Source organism: Amblyraja radiata, chromosome 15 (assembly GCF_010909765.2).
Source record: "Amblyraja radiata isolate CabotCenter1 chromosome 15, sAmbRad1.1.pri, whole genome shotgun sequence".
Taxonomy (NCBI): Eukaryota; Metazoa; Chordata; class Chondrichthyes; order Rajiformes; family Rajidae; genus Amblyraja; species Amblyraja radiata.
The window spans coordinates 50,127,778-50,148,732 of record NC_045970.1 but is presented as its reverse complement, the minus strand read 5'-3'; the positions used below and the strand labels follow the sequence as shown (position 1 = coordinate 50,148,732).

At 50.8% G+C, this 20,955-nt stretch overlaps 1 protein-coding gene across 1 annotated transcript in view; it reads left to right on the top strand.

Annotated features, from left to right (window-relative positions):
• LOC116981433 (hexokinase HKDC1-like) overlaps positions 1 to 20,955 on the top strand; it is a 53,032-nt gene that overhangs the window by 19,753 nt on the left and 12,324 nt on the right. Inside the window, exons 5-11 of the mRNA XM_033034487.1 lie at positions 2,656 to 2,775; positions 5,408 to 5,503; positions 7,849 to 7,948; positions 10,678 to 10,861; positions 16,225 to 16,380; positions 17,913 to 18,146; positions 20,563 to 20,867. Coding sequence (XP_032890378.1) covers positions 2,656 to 2,775; positions 5,408 to 5,503; positions 7,849 to 7,948; positions 10,678 to 10,861; positions 16,225 to 16,380; positions 17,913 to 18,146; positions 20,563 to 20,867 — 1,195 coding nt within the window. The remainder of the gene's footprint in view (positions 1 to 2,655; positions 2,776 to 5,407; positions 5,504 to 7,848; positions 7,949 to 10,677; positions 10,862 to 16,224; positions 16,381 to 17,912; positions 18,147 to 20,562; positions 20,868 to 20,955) is intronic.

Below are 20,955 nucleotides of genomic sequence, written 5' to 3'. Positions count from 1 at the left end.
AGCAGAATTAGGCCATTCGGCCCATCGAGTCTACTCTGCCATTCAACAATGTACCACTGGAATTCACTGGAATTTAGAATAAGAAGGGATCTTATAGAAACATATAAAATTCTCAAGTGATTGGACAGGCAAGATGCAGGAAAAATGTTCCCAATGTTGGGGGAGTCCAAAACCAGGGGTCACAGTTTAAGAATAAGGGGTAGACCATTTGTGACTGAGATGAGTTGTGAAACTGTGAGAATTCTCTTCCACAGTTGGCAGTGGAGACAGGCACGGAAATCGCTATCAAAACATGGAGGGGATCAGGGGACAGGGGGGGACACAATTTATTGGCGACCGCGCGCGCATGCGCATACTCACACACACACATACACACACACGCGAGGCTTCGGAGGCTCAATCCAGTGCTAAATGCAGCTCAACTCTGCCTGTCTCGCCGGGTTAACCTACAGCCCTGCCTTGACTGACGGGACACCAGCGCTGCTTCCCGTGCTGGCCATATTTCCCGCAAGTCAGGCAGGGCTGTAGGTTAACCTGGCGGGAGAGGCAGAGTTGAGCTGGGTTTAGCGTTGCTTCTCTTCGCTGGCTGTGGGCCTGGGGGTACAGCTCCCGTCTGACACACGACCTCGCTGGCCACCCGTGGGGAGGGGGGCACTCGGGTGCGGACGGGACAGTGCCGGAGAGTCGGGATCGATCCTGCCTCCGGATGAGGCGCAGGTCTGTGTCACGTCTCCCTCCTCCAATCACCGCTCTCTATCCTCAGTCCCACCCTCCCCCACTCCGCTCTCCTCCAATGATCGCGCTGAATCATCATGTCCCGCCCCCATTGCCTGCTGACCGGCGTCTCTCTCGTCCAATCGGCGCCCTCGATCAGCTGCCCCACCCCCACTGTATCGCGGAAAGCGGAGATTTCACCGGGTTTTAAAATCCGGATTACAAAAACTTGGGGGGGGTGTCCCCCACCTCTCAAAACAGAGGGGGGACGTGTCCCACCTGTCCCCCCCCCCCGGGATTTCCGCCCCTGGTGGAGACCAATTCACTGGATGTTTTCAAGAGAGAATTTGATAGAGCTCTTAGGACTAACGGAATCAAGGGATATGGGGAGAAAGCAGGAACGGGGTACTGATTCTGGATGATCAGCTAAACATATTGAATGGCGGTGCTGGCTCGAAGTGCCGAATGGCCTACTCCTGCATCTATTTTCTATGTTTCTATCTCCACCTCCGAGCCCCATTCTCCTGCCTATCCAAGCCTTTCATTATTCCTCTCCCTCACTGACCTCCCTCCTCCTCCTCGTCCGTTGGATTCACGGGAGGTGGTCTTGGAGCTAGGGGAGGATGCTCCTCAATCTGCGGAGCATCCTGGACAATACAGCTCACCCCCTCCATGACACACTGGTCAACCCGAGGAGCACCTTCAGCAACAGACTGGTTCCACCAAGATGCAGGACAGAACGCCACAGGAGACCCTTCTTCCCTGTGGCTACCAAACTGTACAACTCCTCCCCTTCTGTCGTGGGGTAGACTGAGACTGACTCCCCTCCCCCCTCCTCCACAAATCTTTGCACATCCCCCAAGCCTTTCCACTCGTCACTTTAATTTCATGTTTCATGTATTTTGTGTTTTTATGACTGTTGGCGGATTAATTTCCCTCCTGGGATAAATAAACTTCTATCGTATCATAGCGACCTCCCTTTCCCTCACTGACATCCCTCTCCCTCGCCAAGGTCGTAAGTGATAGGAGGCCATTCGGCCCATTGTGTCTACTCCGCCATTCAACAATGTACCTCTCCCTCCTAACCCGTCATTGAAAGTAGGCATGCAGGTGCAGTAGGCAGTGAAGAAAACGAATGGTATGTTGGCATTCATAGCAAAAGGATTTGAGTATAGGAGCAGGGAGGTTCTGCTGCAGTTGTACAGGACCACACCTGGAGTATTGGGTACAGATTTGGTCTCCAAATCTGAGGAAGGACATTATTGCCATAGAGGGAGTGCAGAGATGTTTCACCAGACTGATTCCTGGGATGTCAGGACTTTCTTATGAAGAAAGACTGGATAGACTCGGATTGTACTCGCTAGAATTTAGGAGATTGAGGGGGGATCTTATAGAAACTTACAAAATTCTTAAGGGGTTGGACAGGTTAGATGCAGGAAGATTGTTCCCGATGTTGGGGAAGTCCAGGACAAGGGGTCACAGCTTAAGGATAAGGGGGAAATCCTTTAGAACCGAGATGAGAAAAACATTTTTCACGCAGAGAGTGGTGAATCTCTGGAACTCTCTGCCACAGAAGGTAGTTGAGGCCAGTTCATTGGCTATATTTAAGAGGGAGTTAGATGTGGCCCTTGTGGCTAGAGGGATCAGGGGGTATGGAGAGAAGGCAGGTACAGGATACTGAGTTGGATGATCAGCCATGGCGGTGTTGAATGTAGGAGAATGTAGGAATGTAGGAGAATGTAGGAATGTATTGAATTGCGGTGCAGGCTCGAAGGTCCGAATGGCCTACTCCTGCACCTATTTTCTATGTTTCTATGTAACCCCATTCTCCTGCCGATCCAAGTCCTTTCATTATTCCTCTCCTCGCTCTTGTACCCGCTGCGGGTCGGCGGCAACAACTCCGCTCCATTGCCTGTGTCCTCTTCTCTGCCCCCCCCGCAGTTATTCAAATACGTCGCCGAATGCCTGGGAGACTTCATGACGAAGCACGAGATCAAGGGCAAGCGCTTTCCACTGGGATTCACCTTCTCCTTCCCCTGCAGGCAAACCAAACTGGACGAGGTGAGTGCCAGGTACATCCGCCGCTTCAGGTCAAGGGTCCCCGCGACCCGGAACCCTCGCCTTCCCTTCTCGTTCTTAAGAGATACAGCGTGGAAGCGGGCCCTTCGGCCCACCGAGTCCGCGCCGACCAGCGGTCCCCGCACACTAGTGGCAATTCACACGTATGCCGGGCCAATTAACGTACAAACCTGCACGTCTTTGGGGTGTGGCAGGTGAACCGAAGATCTCGGAGAAAACCCACGTGGGTCACGGGGGAGAAGGTACAAACTCCGTACAGACAAGCACCCGCAGTCAGGATCGAACCCGGGTCTCTGGCGCTGTGAGGCAGTTGCGCCACCGTGCCATCTATCCGTGTTTTCCAAAGATGCTGCCAGACCTGCTGAGTTACCCCAGCACTTTGTGTCTTCTTTGGTTGATTGCAAGATGGACAGTCAAAGCCAAAGAGATGCTGGTCCGCAAGATTAAAAACCTTACGTGTTACATAGCCAGAGAATGAAATAATGCCGTTTACCTTTCTAGAAGTGGCGGTACATTAGGTCAGAAGGTCACAACTGATAGGGGCAGATCTAGGCCATTTGGCCCATCAAGTCTACTCTGCCATTCAATCGTGGTCGATCTATCTCTCCCTCCGAACCCCATTCTCCTGCCTTCTCCCCTGACACCCGGACTAATCAGGAATCTGTCTTAAGGTACAAACTCCGCACAGACTGCACCTGTAGTCAGGATCGAACCCGGGTCTCTGGCGCTGTGAGGCAGCAATTCTACCTCTGCGCCACTTCCGCAGCCTTCTGTGGCAAGGAATTCCACAGATTCATCCCCCTCTGAAGAAATTCCTCCTCATCTCCTTCCAAAAGGAACGTCCTTTAATTCTGAGGCTATGACCTCTCGTCCGAGACTCTCTCCCACTAGTGAAACATAGAAACATAGAAATATAGGTGCAGGAGTAGGCCATTCGGCCCTTCGAGCCTGCACCGCCATTCAATATGATCATGGCTGATCATCCAACTCAGTATCCTGTACCTGCCTTCTCTCCATACCCCCTGATACCTTTAGCCACAAGGGCCACATCTAACTCCCTCTTAAATATAGCCAATGAACTGGCCTCAACTACCTTCTATGGCAGAGAATTCCAGAGATTCACCACTCTCTGTGGAAACGTACTCTCCACATCCACTCTATTTGTGCTCTTTCACTATTCGTTAAGTTTCAATGAAGTCGCCCCTCACCCGTCTAGACTCCAGCGAGTCCAGGCCCGGAGACGTCAGACAATGTAGCACAGATCACCAATCAAACTTTGGTATCTATGAAATGGTCCCTTTTTTCATGTTCTGATAGGATGGGTGTTAGGAAATCAAGGGTTGGGCAGACTGGTTGGCTTCAAGGATTTAAAACGAGTAGGAATGAACTGCAGATGCTGGTTTACAACGAAGATATACACAAAATGCCGGAGTAACTCAGCGGGACAGGCAGCATCTCAGGAGAGGCAACCAGTGACGTTTCAGATAGGATTGTAGGATTCAGCGATTGGCCGGCTCGGTGGCACAGTGGTAGATTTGCTGCCTCACTGCTCCAGACACCCCGGGTTCGATCCTGACCACAGGAGCTGTCTGTACGCAGTTTGTACCTTCTCCCTGGGTTTCCTCCGCGTGCCCTGGTTTCCTCCCACATCCCGAAGACTTGCGGGTTTATAGGTGAATTGGCTTCTGCAAATGGTGCCCAGTGTGTAGACAGAACTAGTATACAGGTGATCGCAGGTCGGCGGTGGGCCAAAGGACCTGTTTCTATGCTGTATCTCTAGACTAAACCCGTTTATATCGACGGGTCGATGGTGGAAAGGGTCAAGAGCTTCAAATTCCTGGGCGTGCACATCTCTGAAGGCATTTCCTGGTCCGAGAACACCGATGCAATCATAAAGAAAGCTCATCAGCGCCTCTACTTCCTGAGAAGATTACGGAGAGTCGGTATGCCAAGGAGGACTCTCTCGAACTTCTACAGCTGCACAGTAGAGAGCATGCTGACCGGTTGCATCGTGGCTTGGTTCGGAAACTTGAGCGCCCTGGAGCGGAAAAGACTACGAAAAAGTAGTAAACACTGCCCAGTCCATCATCGGCTCTGACCTCCCGTCCATCGGGGGGGATCTATCGCAGTCGCTGCCTCAAAAAGGCTGGCAGCATCATCAAGGAACCACACCATCCTGGGCACACACGGTTCTCCCCGCTACCTTCAGGTAGAAGCCTGAAGACTGCCATGTCCAGGTTCAGGAATAGCTGCTTCCCCACAGCCATCAGGCTATTAAACTTGGCTCGGCAAATCTCTGAACATTAATAACCAATAATCTGTTTATTTGCACTTTATCAGTTTAATTATTCATGTGTGTATATATTTATGCAATGGTACATGGACATGCTGATCTGTTCAGTATTCGTGCCTATTATGTTCTGGTGTGCTAAAGCAAAGCAAGAATGTCATTGTCCTATCAGGAACACATGACAATAAAACTCTCTTGAACTCTTGAACAATTTTCTCCAGAGATGCCGCCTGATCCACTGAACTACTCCAGAATATTGTGTCTATGTGAAATTTATATATTCCACCTCAAGTAATTCACATTGTGTTATTTTTGTTGTTGTAGGCTTATCTCATTGCCTGGGATAAGGATTTCGATGTCAAAGGAACTGAAGGAGAGAATGTAATCAGTCTGTTACGTAAAGCAATTGAACAACACCAGGTGAATTCAAATTCAAATTGACATTTCTGTCACACTCGATGCCTTTGGTGTTTGGAGGAAGCGCTGGATCATTCAAGATTTTTGATCCATGTTCAGACTGGGTCCTTGCGAGCGTATGTTGACATTCCTGAGGGATGTCTCATAGAAACATAGAAACATAGAAAATAGGTGCAGGAGTAGGCCATTCGGCCCTTCGAGCCTGCACCGCTATTCGATGTGATCATGGCTGATCATCCAACTCAATATCCCATCCCTGCCTTCTCTCCATACCCCCTGATCCCTTTAGCCACAAGGGCCACATCTAACTCCCTCTTAAATATAGCCAATGAACTGGCCTCAACTACCTGTTCAAAAAGGAACTGCAGATGCTGGAATATCGAAGGTACACAAAATTGCTGGGGAAACTCAGCGGGTGCAGCAGCATCTATGGAGCGAAGGAAATAGGCGACGTTTCGGGCCGAAACCCTTCATTGGCCTCAACTACCTTCTGTGGCAGAGAATTCCACAGATTCACCACTCTCTGTGTAAAAAAAGATTTTTTCTTGAGTTCAAGTCAGTCTGAAGAAGGGCCCTGACCCAAAATGTCATCTGTCCATCCCCTCCCCAGATGCTGCCTGGCCATTCGTTTGGTTTGGAGACACAGCGTGGACGCAGGCTCTTTGACCCACCGAGTCCGTGCCGGCCAACGATTCCCCCGTACACTGGTTCTGTGTTATCCCAGTTTTGCATCCCACACACTGGGGACCATTTGCAGAGGCCGATTAGCCTCCAAACCTGCAGGTCTTTGGAGTGTGGGGGGAAACCGGAGCACCCGGAGAAAACCCACGTGGTCGCGGGGAGAACGTGCAAACTCCGTACAGACAGCACCCGTCGCCAGGATCGAACCCGGGTCCCCGGCCCTATTGAGGCAGCAACTCTACCGCTGCGCCACCGTGCTGACCTGCTGAGTTCCTCCAGCAATTTGTGTTCATTTCTAGCATCTTCTGATTTTTAGCATTTCCTGCATTACCATTTCCCCTTCCCAACCCATAACTTTTTTTTAAACCAAATCTGCAGGTTTTGACTTTCCTGATGGATCTCTCATTTCTGTGTTAAATGGGGTGTAGTTAAAATCAGCTGGCAACCCAGTGGTATGAATATTGATAGACACAAAATGCTGGAGTAACTCAGCGGGCCAGGCAACATCTCTGGAGGAACCTATCGGGTGTCTCGACCTGAAACGTCACCCATTCCTTCTCTCCAGAGATGCTGTCTGTCCTGCTGAGTTATGCCCCTGTCCCACTTAGGAAACCTGAACGGAAACCTCTGGGGACTTTGCGCCCCACCCAAGGTTTCTGTGCGGTTCCCGGAGGTTTTTGTCAGTCTCCCTACCTGCTTCCACTACGTGCAACCTCCGGCAACCACCTGCAACCTCCGGGAACCGCATGGAAACCTTGGGTGGGGAGTAAAGTCTCCAGAGGTTTCCGTTCAGGTTTCCTAAGTGGGACAGGGGCATAACTCCATCATTTTGTGTCTATCTTCGGTTTAAACCAGCATCTGCAGTTCCTTCATACACGGTGTGAATATTGATTTTTCTAACCATGTAAACCCCTGCACTCCCTCTCCCTCCATCCCTCCCCCACCCAAGTCGCTCCAGGTTCCTGTTTGCCCCGAGCATACGGCTAACAATTGCCTGTTTCCTTTATCATCATTACTTTTTTGCACAGCCTTCATTCATTTGTTCTATATCTCGCTGCATCACTGTCTACATCTCTCTTATCCCTTGCCCCAGACTCGTCAGAAGAAGTGTCTCCTATTCCTTCTCTCCTGAGATGCTGCCTGTCCCGCTGAGTTACTCAGCATGTTGTGTCTAAGTGCGCAGAGTCTTTTCTCCAGAGTAGGTGAATCCAGAACCAGGTTTAAGGTGAGGAGGGAGGGGAGATTTAATAGGAATTGAGTTTAGTTTAGTTTAGAGATACAGCACGGAAACAGGCCCTTCGGCCCACCGAGTCCGTGCCGACCAGCGATCAACCCACACACTAGCACCATCCTACACACTGGGGACAATTTACTTTTTTTTTACCGAAGCCGACAGACACAAACCTGCAGTGTGGAGGAAGCCGGAGCTCCCGGAGAAAACCCATGTGGTCCCAGGGAGAACGTACAAACTCCGTACAGATAACAGCCGTAGTCGGGATACAACCCGGGCCTCTGGTGCTGTTAAGGCAGCAACTCTACTGCTGCACGAAGGGTGTATGGAACGAGCTGCCGGAGCTGTCGACAAACGCTCATCATAGGTCAACCCACTCATTCCTGGGATCATTCTTGTAAATCATTCATGACTTTATCGTTTTTTGACCTATTAGGACTATAACGTGGACGTGCTCGCCCTGGTGAACGACACGGTGGGGACCATGATGGCTGGTGGATTTGACGACCCCTACTGTGAAGTTGGCGTGATCGTAGGTAAATAGAAACATAGTAAATAGGTGCAGGAGTAGGCCATTCGGCACTCTGAGCCAGCACCGCCATCCAACATTATCATGGCTGATCATCCAGAATCGGTATCCCCGTTCCTGCTTTCTCCCCATACCCTTTGATTCCGTTAGCCCGAAGAGCTAAATCTAACTCTCTCTCCTGAAAACATCCAGTGAATTGGCCTCCACTGCCTTCTGCAGCAGAGAATTCCACAGATTCACAACTCTCTGGGTGAAAAAGCTTTTCCCCATCTCAGTCCTAAATGGCCTGCCCCTTATTCTTAAACTGTGACCCCCTGGTTCTGGACTCCCCCAACAGGGGGAACATTTTCCCAGCATCTAGCCTGTCCAATCCCTTAAGAATGTTATATGTTTCTATAAGATCCCCTCTCATCCACCTAAATTCCAGTGAATACAAGCCCAGTCGATCCATTCTCTCATCATATGACAGTCCCGCCATCCCGGGAATTAACCTGGTGAACCTACACTGCACTGCCTCAATAGGGAGAACGTCCTTCCTCAAGTTAGGAGACCAAGACTGTACATAATACTCCAGGTGCGGTCTCACCAGGTCCCTGCACAACTGCAGTATGATCTCTTTGCTCCTATACTCAAATCCTCTTGATCCACGTCCCAAGGGTATGCAGGTTTGTCGGTTATCTGGCTTCTTTGGGCAGAATAGAACTAGTTTACGGGTCATCCACGCTGTATCTCTAAACTAAACCAAATTAAAGGCGACATTTCGGCTCGGGATCTTTCTTCCGACTGGTCCCAACTGATAAAGGATGATGATGCAGAACATCACCTATCCACGGTCTCCTGTGATGCTGCCTGACTGGGTAGATCGGGTCGATGCACAGAGTCTCTTGCCCAGAGTAGGTGAATCGATGACCAGAGGACATAGGTTCAAGGTGAAGGGGAAAAGATTTTAAAGGAATCTGAGGGGTAACATTTTCACACAGAGGGTGGTGGGTGTATGGAACATGCTGCCAGAGGAGGTAGTTGAGGCTGGGACTATCCCAACGTTTAGGAAACAGTTAGACGGGTACGTGGATAGGACAGGGTCGGAGGGAATATGGACTAAGAGCAGGCAGGTGGGACTAGTGTAGCTGGGCCATTGTTGGCCAGTGCGGGCAAGTTGGGCCGAAGGGCCTGTTTCCACACTATATGACTCTATGATTCTTTGACCCCGCTGAGTTATTCCAACACTTTGTGCCTTTTATTGATGAACAATAACTGCTGCCTGACGGTGTTGCTGTCGACACCCTCCCCATTACTGTAGACTGAAGGGTGATGTCCACAATTTGGATGTGTACTACTACTTGTGAACAGTCCGTAAGTTACAGGAGCAGAACTAGGCTGCCGCCGGCGTTTTAGCTCCCTAAAAGCCACTTAGAAACATAGAAAATAGGTGCAGGAGTAGGGCATTCGGCCCTTCAAGCCTGCACCGCCATTCAATATGATCATGGCTGATCATCCAACTCAGTATCCCGTACCTGCCTTCTCTCCATACCCCCTGATACCTTTAGCCACAAGGGCCACATCTAACTCCCTCTTAAATATAGCCAATGAACTGGCCTCAACTACCTTCTGTGGCAGAGAATTCCACAGATTCACCACTCTCTGTGTGAAAAATGTTTTTCTCATCTCGGTCCTAAAAGACTTCCCCCTTATCCTTAAACTGTAACCCCTTGTTCTGGACTTCCTCAACATCGGGAACAATCTTCCTGCATCTAGCCTGTCCAACCACTTAAGAATTTTGTACGTTTCTATAAGATCCCCCCTCAATCTTCTAAATTCTAGCAAGTATACGCCGAACGGACGGACGGAAATGCTTCAGCCCCTGTCCCACTTAGGAGACCTAAACAGCAACCCTCTGGTGACCTTGCCCGCCACCCAAAAAAAAAATCAAGGTCGAGGTGACCTGCAACCTCCTGCCACCTCCCACGCTTGTGTTGAAAACCTCCCTCGACTGTGAAGGAAACCGGCTTGGACTAGACCTGCGACTAAAAAAGGCAACCTATTTTTTAGTAGAGGCCGGTTTTAATCATGATGAAAAAAATAGCAGCAACCTAGATGAAGCCTCGACCACGCGGAAACAACTTTCGACCAGTGACCAAAACCTCCGGGGACCTCACGGAAACCTTGGGTGGCGGGCAAGGATTCAGATTCAGATTCAGATTCAGATTCAACTTTATTGTCATTGTGCAGTGTACAGTACAGAGACAACGAAATGCAGTTAGCATCTCCCTAGAAGAGCGGCATAAATATGAGCAATAAATAAATATATTTACATGCATACAGTCATAGTGTTTTTTTCCTGGTTGGAGGAGTGTCCGGGGGGGGGGGGGGGGGGGGGGGGGGGGGGTGATTGGCAGTCACCGAGGTACAGTGTTGAGTAGTGTAACAGCCGCAGGGAAGAAGCTGTTCCTGGACCTACTGGCCCGGCAACGGAGAGACCTGTAGCGCCTCTCGGATGGTAGGAGGGTAAACAGTCCGTGGTTGGGGTGAGAGCAGTCCTTGGCGATGCTGAGCGCCCTTCGCAGACAACGCTTGCTTTGGACAATGGAGGGGAGCGAGGAACCGGTGATGCGTTGAACCTCACCAGAGGTTGCTGTTTAGGTCTCCTAAGTGGGACAGTGGCTGAAGCATTTCCGCCTGTCCCGTTCGCAAGGCGGGGGGGGGTTAACGCTGAATTGCCCTTGTGCTGCACTGCAGGTACCGGGACGAACGCTTGTTACATGGAGCAGCTGCGCAACATCGATGCGGTCAACGATAACGAGGGGCGCATGTGCATCAACACCGAGTGGGGAGCGTTTGGTGAAGACGGCACATTGGAGATCTTCCAGTCCGAATTCGATCAGGAGTTGGACGCCAACAGCCCCAAACCAGGCAAACAGCTGTAAGCCTTTTCCAAGTCTTTGGCTCTGATTACCCTTACAGACACAGACCACCGTTTACATGTGCAGATGCTGGTTTAAATCGAAGATGGACACAAAATGCTGGAGTAACTCAGCGGGACAGGCGGCATCTCTGGAGAGAAGGAATGGGTGACGAACGTCACCCATTCCTTCTCTCCAGAGATGCCGCCTGTCCCGCTGACTTAAGCCCCTGGTCCCACTTAGAAAACCTGAACGGAAACCTCTGGAGACTTTGCGCCCCACCCAAGGTTTCCGTGCGGTTCCCGGAGGTTGCAGGTGGTTGCCGGAAGTTGCAGGTAGGGAGACTGACAAAAACCTCCGGGAACCACACGGAAACCTTGGGTGGGGCGCAAAATCTCCAGAGGTTTCCGTTCAGGTTTCAACAAGTGGGACGGGCAAAACGCCAGCATTTTGTGCCCATCTTCAATGTTTACATTGCTGTTTAAAATTAATTACTGTCAAAAACACACAAGGTAGTTTCAGCTTAGTTTACTGTCACGTCTACGATGCGATAGAACTTTATTTATCCCAGGATGCCAACAGTCATAAAAACACAAAATACAAGAAACATGAAATCAAAGTGATGAGTGGAAAGGAATGGGGAGAGGGGGAGGGGATGGAGTCATAGAAACATAGAAAATAGGTGCAGGAGTAGGCCATTCGGCCCTTCGAGCCTGCACCGCCATTCAATATGATCATGGCTGATCATCCAACTCAGTATCCTTTGCCATAGAGGGAGTGCAGAGAAGGTTCACCAGACTGATTCCTGGGATGTCAGGACTGTCTTATGAAGAAAGACTGGATAGACTTGGTTTATACTCTCTAGAATTTAGGAGATTGAGAGGGGATCTTATAGAAACTTACAAAATTCTTAAGGGGTTGGACAGGCTAGATGCAGGAAGATTGTTCCCGATGTTGGGGAAGTCCAGGACAAGGGGTCACAGCTTAAGGATAAGGAGGAAATCCTTTAAAACCGAGATGAGAAAAACTTTTTTCACACAGAGAGTGGTGAATCTCTGGAACTCTCTGCCACAGAGGGTAGTTGAGGCCAGTTCATCAGCTATATTTAAGAGGGAGTTAGATGTGGCCCTTGTGGCTAAGGGGATCAGAGGGTATGGAGAGAAGGCAGGTACGGGATACTGAGTTGGATGATCAGCCATGATCATATTCAATGGCGGTGCAGGCTCGAAGGGCCGAATGGCCTACTCCTGCACCTAATTTCTATGTTTCTATGTTTCTATGTACCTGCCTTCTCTCCATACCTCCTGATACCTTTAGCCACAAGGGCCACATCCAACTCCCTCTTAAATATAGCCAATGAACTGGCCTCAACTACCTTCTGTGGCAGAGAATTCCAGAGATTCACCACTCTTTGTGTGAAAAATGTTTTCCTCATCTCGGTCCTAAATGATTTCCCCTTTATCCTTAAACTGTGACCCCTTGTCCTGGACTTCCCCAACATCGGGAACAATCTTCCTGCATCTAGCCTGTCCAACCCCTTACGAATTTTGTAAGTTTCTATAAGATCACCCTTCAATCTTCTAAATTCTAGCGAGTACAAGCCGAGTCTATCCAGTCTTTCTTCATATGAACGTCCTGACATCCCAGGAATCAGTCTGGTGAACCTTCTCTGTACTCCCTCTATGGCAAGAATGTCTTTCCTAGACTCGAAACGTCACCCATTCCATCTCTCCAGAGATGCTGCCTGTCCTGCTGAGTTACTCCAGCTTTTTGTGTCTATCCTCCTCGAGTGCAGAATATAGTTGCTAGCGTGGTAGAGCATCGGTTCCAGAGACGAGGTCCATCGTGTGCATTGGGGTGGTGGTGAATGGGACAGGAAGTACCCCCCTAGCTGATGGTAAACTGATAACACAGGGGGAAGAAGCTGTCCTTGAGTCTGGAGACGTGCGCTTTCTGCCCGATGGGAGTGTGGAGAAGCAGGATTGATCGGGGTTGGGCCAAGTCTTTGATTGTTAGACACAAAATGCTGGAGTAACTCAGCGGGACGGGCAGCATCCCTGGAGAGAAGGAACGCGTGATACATCGGGTCGAGACCCTTCTTTTGTAAGTAAATCAAGATGACGGCGCGCACGGTCGCAGCGGCTCACGGCTCTCCGTCTCGGTGCTCTTTCCTGTTGTTCGTGTACGTTTTATTGTCCGTGTACGTCTTCACTATCGGTTCTGCGAACATCCGCTACACCCGCTACACCCGCCAGAACCTCATGGACATCGGTGACCAGCATCAGACATCTGTTTCGAATGTCTTTCATCACACGCATAACACCCCAGACGACATAGCCAGACCATCGGGCTCCCCGTGGATTGTTGTCGGGTCTAGGAGGCGGCGCAGACGGAGGAGGGAGAGGAAGCAGAAGCGAGGCCGCAGGTCCGGTGTTTTGCTAAGGCTAAGAAAACAACCACATAAGCCACCTCTACCGAGCCTGTATCTCTCCAATGCCAGATCCCTGGTTCATAAAATGGATGACCTGGAATTACAACTCGCTGGAAATCGATATGTTCGTGACTGCTGGGTTTTGATTATCACCAAAACCTGGCTTCACCCGGGGATACCTGATGCTAGCATGCAGCTAGCAGGACGCTTTCTGCTCCGCGAGGACAGGACTATGGACAGGGGAGGGGGCCTCTGTATCTACGTGCATGAGAACTGGTGCAACAACGGGACAATCATAGACAAACATTGTTCCCCTGACCTCGAGTACATGTCTGTAAGATGCCGGCCTTTTTTTCTACCGAGAGAACTAACAGTAGTGATTGTCACGGCTGGGTATATTCCACCCGACGCCAATGTAAACACGGCGCTCTCTCTCCTGCTGAACACCATTACCGAACAGCAGCGGGCCCACCCCGAAGGTGTTCACATAATTGCAGGGGACTTTAATAAGGCCAACTTGAAGACTGTACTGCCGAAATTTTATCAACATGTCAAGTGTTCTACTAGAGGGGAGAACACGCTGGATCATGCCTACACCAATATCAAGCATGCGTATAGAGCCATCCCCCTCCCCCAACTCGGCCAGTCAGATCATCTCTCCCTCCTGCTCTCCCCAGCCTACACCCCCCTCAGACGCAGTGCCAGGCCCACCATAAAGTCTGTTACAACCTGGCCGGAAAATGCACTCTCCAAACTACAGGACTGCTTTATACAGACAAACTGGGACATATTCGAACACCAGGATCTGGAAACTTTCACAGGAACGGTACTGGACTATATCAAGTTCTGCATCGGAAACGTGACTGTGGACAAAAACATTCGGGTTTTCCCAAACCAGAAACCCTGGATGTCCAGCCAGGTCCGCACACTCCTCAGAGCCCGCGATGCCTGGTAGGGTGCTTAAAGCGTGTGCCCACCAGCTCACCAGCATCTTCACCAGAATCTTCAACCTCTCCCTGGACCAGGCAGTTATCCCGTCCTGCCTAAAATCAGCCACAATCATCCCAGTGCAGAAGAAGTCTCCCATCACCAGCCTAAATGATTACCGTCCCGTGGCCCTCACTCCGGTAATCATGAAGTGCTTCGAGAGATTGGTCCTCCAGCACATCAAGGACTATCTCCCTCCAGACTTCGACCCCCACCAATTCGCCTATCGCCCAAACAGATCCACAGAAGACGCCATCACCGTAGCTCTCCACTCTGTGCTGAGCCACCTGGAGCTGGGGCAGAGCTACGTCCGGATGCTCTTTGTGGATTACAGCTCAGCTTTCAATACTATCATTCCGGACATTCTCATCGACAAACTGGTCACTCTCGGCCTCCCCACTCTCATATGTGCCTGGATAAAGGACTTCCTCACCAACCGGCCCCAGACTGTGAGACTCGGCCCCCACCTCTCCTCCACTCGCATGTTGAGTACCGGCTCCCCACAGGGCTGTGTGCTAAGCCCCCTCCTATACTGTCTCTACACCCACGACTATAGTCCGGCCCACAACAACAACCGCATCGTCAAGTTTGCTGACGACACTACAGTAGTCGGACTCATCTCAAGGGGAGACGAGGCAGCCTATAGAGAGGAAGTCCTGAAGTTGACAGCCTGGTGCTCAGAAAACAACTTGGCTCTGAACACCAAGAAAACAAAAGAGCTCATTGTCGACTTCAGGAGGCACAGCACCGACTTAGCCCCCCTATACATCAACGGCGAGTGTGTGGAGAGGGTCTACACCTTCCGGTTTCTCGGCGTCCTCATCTCCGCTGACATCAAGAAGGCTCAGCAGCGGCTGCACTTCCTGAGGGTCCTCAGGAAGCACAACCTGGATTCCAACCTGCTGCTGACTCTATCGCTCGTCCATTGAGAGCCTGCTGACATACTGCATTACAGCATGGCACGGCAGCTGCACCATGGCAGACAGGGAGAGGCTTCAGAGGGTAGTTAGGGCAGCACAGAAGATCATTGGCTGCCCTCTCCCCTCCCTGATGGACATTTACACCTCCCGCTGCCTCAGCAGGGCGAAGAACATCATCAAGGACAGCTCCCATCCTGCGTTTGGCCTGTTCGACCTGCTGCCCTCAGGGAGACGCTATAGGTGCATCAGAACAAGGACAAATAGACTCTGAAAGAAGGGTTTCAGCCCGAAACGTCGCCTATTTCCTTCGCTCCATAGATGCTGCTGCACCCGCTGAGTTTCTCCAGCAATTTTGTGTACCTTAGACTCAAGAACAGTTGCTTTCCAAAAGCTATAACCTCTCTGAACTCACACATGCACTGACTTCACAGCCTAAACCCCGGACTTCCATCTATCCACCTACTGTAATTTGTACTGTAACTGTAATTTTTAATATGTGCAATAACCCATACTGTATATAGGAATCCTATTTATTCACTCTATTCACCCATTGTCTTTTTATAGATATGTATATAGCGCCGCAGAACTGTGCACCTTATCCCCCCCCCCCCCCTTTTGTTTTGTTTTTTGTTTTTTGAACTAATTACATGTCTGCACTGAGTACGAGCTGCTTTTAATCTCATTGTACATGTGTATAGTGACAATAAAATGGCATTCTATTCTATTCTTCAGACTGAGAGTGGGGGGGAGGGCGACTGGAGATGTGGAGAAGGGTAAGGTGTGAGAACGACGGATCAAAGCAGACGATGATCAAGGAACTGTACAAGGGTTCATTGTTGGCTGCGGGGAAGGTGACAACGAGGCACAGAAACAGTAAAGTTAATCAGGAGGACAGTGAAACTAGTCGGAGAACTAGGGTGGGGGAGGGACGGAGAGAGAGGGAAAGCAAGGGTTACTTGAAGTTAGAGAAATCTGTGAAGAACTGTTCCAAAAGATCCTTCTGTCTGAATCCTTCTAAAATCCTTGTCTCCTTGTCGCCTTTCAGGTTTGAGAAAATGATTTCGGCATTGTACCTGGGAGAAATTATAAGACTCATCCTGGTTAGACTGGTTCAGAACAGTATGCTGTTCCAAGGGAAGTTTTCGGAGATACTCCTCAGACAAAAATCAATCACCATTAAGCAAGTGGCTGCCATCATGAAGTAAGCACCCAAGGCCAAACATGGGAGGTGGGGAGAGGGGGGAGATGGGTGGGTGGGAGAGGGGGGGGGGGGGGGTGGGTGGGGAGAGGGGGTTGGGTGGGGAGAGGGGTGGGGAGAAGGTATGGGTGAGTGGAAGAGGGGGGTGGGGAGCGGGGGGTATGGGTGGGTGGGAGAGGAGGGTGGGTGGGAGAGGGGAGGGTGGGGAGAAGGTATGTGGGGAGAAGGTATGGGTGGGGAGAAGGTATGGGTGAGTGGAAGAGAGGGGTGGGGAGAGGGGGGGTGGGTGGGGAGAGGAGGGTGGGTGGGGAGAGGAGGGTGGGTGGGGAGAGGGTTGGGGTGAGAGGGAGGAGGTGGGCAAGGGTGAGGGGTGCAGGACAGGTCAGCACAGCGGTGCAGCGGTCGAGTCACTGTCTCACAGCACCAGAGACCCCGGTTCGATCCTGACCGCGGGTGCTGTCTGTGAGGAGTCTGTACGTTCTCCCCATGACCTGCGCGGGTTTTCTCCAGCTGCTCCGGTTTCCTCCCATTTTCCAAAGACGTGCAGGTTTGTAGGTTAATTGGCCTCTGTAAATTGTCCCTGGTGTGTGTAGGATAGTCCTGGTCAACGCAGACCATCTTGCCATCGACATCTTTCGTTTCCCCCTCCCCCGACTCTCCAGTCTGCAGAAGGGTCTGGATCCGAAACGTCACCTCCTCCTTTTCTTCAGGGATGCTGCCTGACCTGCTGAGCCACTCCAGCATTTTGCGTATCTTTGGTGTGAATCAACATCTGCTGTTCCTTCCTACGCACGCACGCTGCCTGACCCGCGGAGTTGCTCCAGGGCTCTGCTTTTGCACCACAAACATGTGATGCCCCTTCTTGTCCGTCGGAAGGAACTGCGGATGCTGGTTTAAACCCAAAATAGACATAAGAGTCGATATTCTCACGGCAGCGATAGATAGATTCTTGATTAGTACGGATGACAGAGGTCATGGGGAGTAGGCAGGAGAATGGGGTTAGATCAGCCATGATTGGAGTTTAGAAGGATGATCCGGTTCTCTGGATGCTTTCAAGAGAGAGCTAGATAGGGCTCTTAAAGAAAGCGGAGTCAGTGGGTATGGGGAGAAGGCAGGAACGGGGTACTGATTGGGGATGATCAGCCATAATCACATTGAATGGCAGTGCTGGCTTGAAGGGCCGAATGGCCTACTCCTGCACCTATTGTCTATTGTCTATTGAGTGGCGGAGTAAGCTTGATGGGCCGAAAGGCCTAATTCTGTTCCTATTGCTTATGGCCTTACGACGTTAAAAAGCTGGAGTAACTCAGCGGGTCAGGCGGCATCTCTGGAGAAGAGGAATGGGTGACGTTTCGGGTCGAGACCCTTCCCCATTCTGAGAGTCGGGGGAGAGGGAAGCTGAGTCCCAGGAAGGGTCACCCCCGTTCCCTCTCCTCCAGAGGTGCTGCCTGCCTGGCCCGCTGAGTTACTCCAGCTTTCATCGCGCTTACCCGCACCCCCACACTCTTTGCCTTTTTATTCCTTCACCCCTTCAGCCAGAAATCGGGGTTGGAGAATGCCATGCACATTCTGATGGAAATGAATCTGAACCCTTCTGCTGAGGACTGCACAGTGGTGCAGCACGTCTGCGTGATCGTGTGCTTCCGCTCCGCCTGCCTCTGTGCCGCCAGCCTGGCCTCCATCTTGCTGCGGCTGAAACGGAACAAGAAAGTGCAGCGGCTCAGGACGACCGTGGGCATCGACGGGACGGTGTACAGGACCGTGCCGCTGTAAGTCCAGTTTAGTTTAGAGATGCAGCGCGGAAACAGGCCCTCCGCCCCACTGAGTCCACGCCGACCAGCGATCCTCCACGCACTGACACTTATCCCACACAAACTAGGGACAGTTTCACATTTGTACTGAGCCAATTAACCCACAAAGCTGCATGTCTTTAGAGTGCGGGGGGGGGAACCGAAGATCTCGGAGAAGACTCGCGCAGGTCACGGGCATATCTCTGGTTGTTCCATCAAACATCTACTGCGCCTATGTCTTATGGTCCGATGGACCTTTGCTGGCTTGTGGTGCCCATCATAGACCATAGACCATGCAACAGTACAGTACAGCGCAGGTACAGGCCCTTCGGCCCACGGTGTCTGTACTGTATATGATGCCAAGACCAACTCTTATCTGCCTGCACATCATTCATAACCCTCTATTCCCTAAATATCCAAGTACATATCCAAAAGTGGCTTAAATAATGGGACTGGCTCCTTTCCCCGTTGTCTTCTTGTCCTGGGTATGGTGTAGGGTGTCCTCTCTCCAGGGTACAATACCCTTTATTAACAGCGGCACAGTAGTGCAGCGGTAGCGTTTAGTTTTAGTTTAGAGATACAGTGCTGAAACAGGCCCTTCAGACCACTGAGTCCGCACCGACCAGCGATCCCCGCACACTAACACTATCCTACACACACACGGGACAATTTGTACATACACCAAGCCAATTAACCTGCATACCTGTACGTCTTTGGAGTGTGGGAGGAAACCGAAGATCTCTGAGAAATCCCACGCGGTCACGGGGAGAAGGTACATAACTCTGTGCAGGCAGCACCCGTAGTCGGGATCGAACCCGTGTCTCCGGCGCTGCAAGCGCTGTAAGGCAGCAACTCTACCGCCATGGCCGCCTTACAGTAAGTTGCTGCCTGATAGCGCCAGAGACCCGAGTTTGACGGGGAAAAAGATTGAATGGGAATCCGAGGGTGGTGGGTGTATGGAACGAGTTATCAGAGGAGGTCGTTGAGGCAGGGACTACCGCAACGTTCAAGAAACAATTGGGCATGTACATGAATAGGACAGGTTCAGAGGGATATGGGATAAACGTGGGCAGGTAGGACTAGTGTAGATGGGGCCTGTTGGTCAGTGTGGGAAAGTTCAGTTTGGTTCCGTTTATTGTCACATGTACCGAGGTACAGCGAAAAGCTTTTGTTACATGCTGCCCAGTCAGCAGAAAGACAGTACATGATTCCAATCGAGCCATTTACAGTGTACGGATACATGATTGATAAGAGAATAACATTTGGTGCAAAGTAAAGCCAGCAAAGTCCGATCAAGGATAGTCCGAGGGTCACCAAAGAGGTAGATAGTAGTTCAGCACTGCTCTCTGGTTGTGATGGGATGATTCAGTTGCCTGATAACTGAATCAGTTTGGTCGAAGGGCCTGTTTCCACACTGTATGACTATGACTCTATAGCTCAATGCCTCTATGACATGGTACTTGTTTTGATTCATAGAAACATAGAAATTAGGTGCAGGAGAAGGCCATTCGGCCCTTCGAGCCTGCACCGCCATTCAATATGATCATGGCTGATCATCCAACTCAGTATCCCGTACCTGCCTTCTCTCCATACCCCCTGATCCCTTTAGCCACAAGGGCCACGTCTAACTCCCACTTAAATATAGCAATTGCTAAATATAGCAATCAGGACCACCAGATGTTCCATTTAGATGTTCTTTTCGGAAGGAGATGAGGAGACATTTCTTTAGTCAGAGGGCGGGGTGGGAGATTGCAACCTTCACGTGGCCCGCCCTGTTTTGACGAATGCAATCAACCTGGCGTGCACAATCAAGTAAGATCAAATAGAACAAGTTGTCCAACAGCTTTAGGCTGTGCGCGCCATACGCAAGAAGAAGAAGTCAGAGGGCGGTGAATCTGTGGATTTTCTTTGCCACAGAAGGCTGTGAAGGCCAAGTCAGTGGATATTTTTAAGGCAGAGATAGATCGATTCTTGATTAGTATTGGTTTGCACAGGCTAGATGCAGGCAAAATGTTCCCCACTTTGGGGGAGTCCAGAACCAGGGGTCACAATTTAAGAATAAGCGGCAGGCCATTTAGGACTGAGATGAGGAAAAACGTTTTCACCCAGAGAGTTGTGAAGCTGTGGAATTCTCTGTTACAGAAGGCAGTGGAGGCCAATTCGCTGGATGCTTTCAAGAGAGAGTTAGATTTAGCTCTTAGGGCTAACGGAATCAATGGACATGGGGAAAAGGCAGGAACGGGGTGCTGATTCTGGATGATCAGCCATGATCATATTGAATGGCGGTGCTGGCTGGGAGGGCTGACCGGCCTACTCCTGCATCTATTTCCCACGTTTCTTTGTTTCCATCCCTGGTGATGTTTTGCGAAGTAACTCTGTGGGGTTCCGCCGTCAGGTACGCAAAGAGCTTGCACAAGATGGTCAGGCACCTGGCCCCGGAGTGCGACGTGCGCTTCATCCTGGTCGACACGGGCACGGGGAAAGGAGCGGCCATGGTGACAGCGGTGGCCCACAGGATCGTTCACCAGCGCAAGTACCAGAACAAGACGCTGGCGCCACTCAAGCTGTCCCAGGAGCAGCTGCTGAAGGTGATGCAGCAGATGCGCATTGAGATGGAGCAGGGACTGAACAAAGAAACGCACAGCATGGCCTCGCTGAAGATGCTGCCCACCTTCATCCGTAAATTTCCCGACGGCACCGGTAAGTCACGGGGGCGTTTTAAAAAAAATATTAACGAGTACATTTTCTCGGCGCCTCGGCACACGCGCTAACAGAATTAGGGGATATG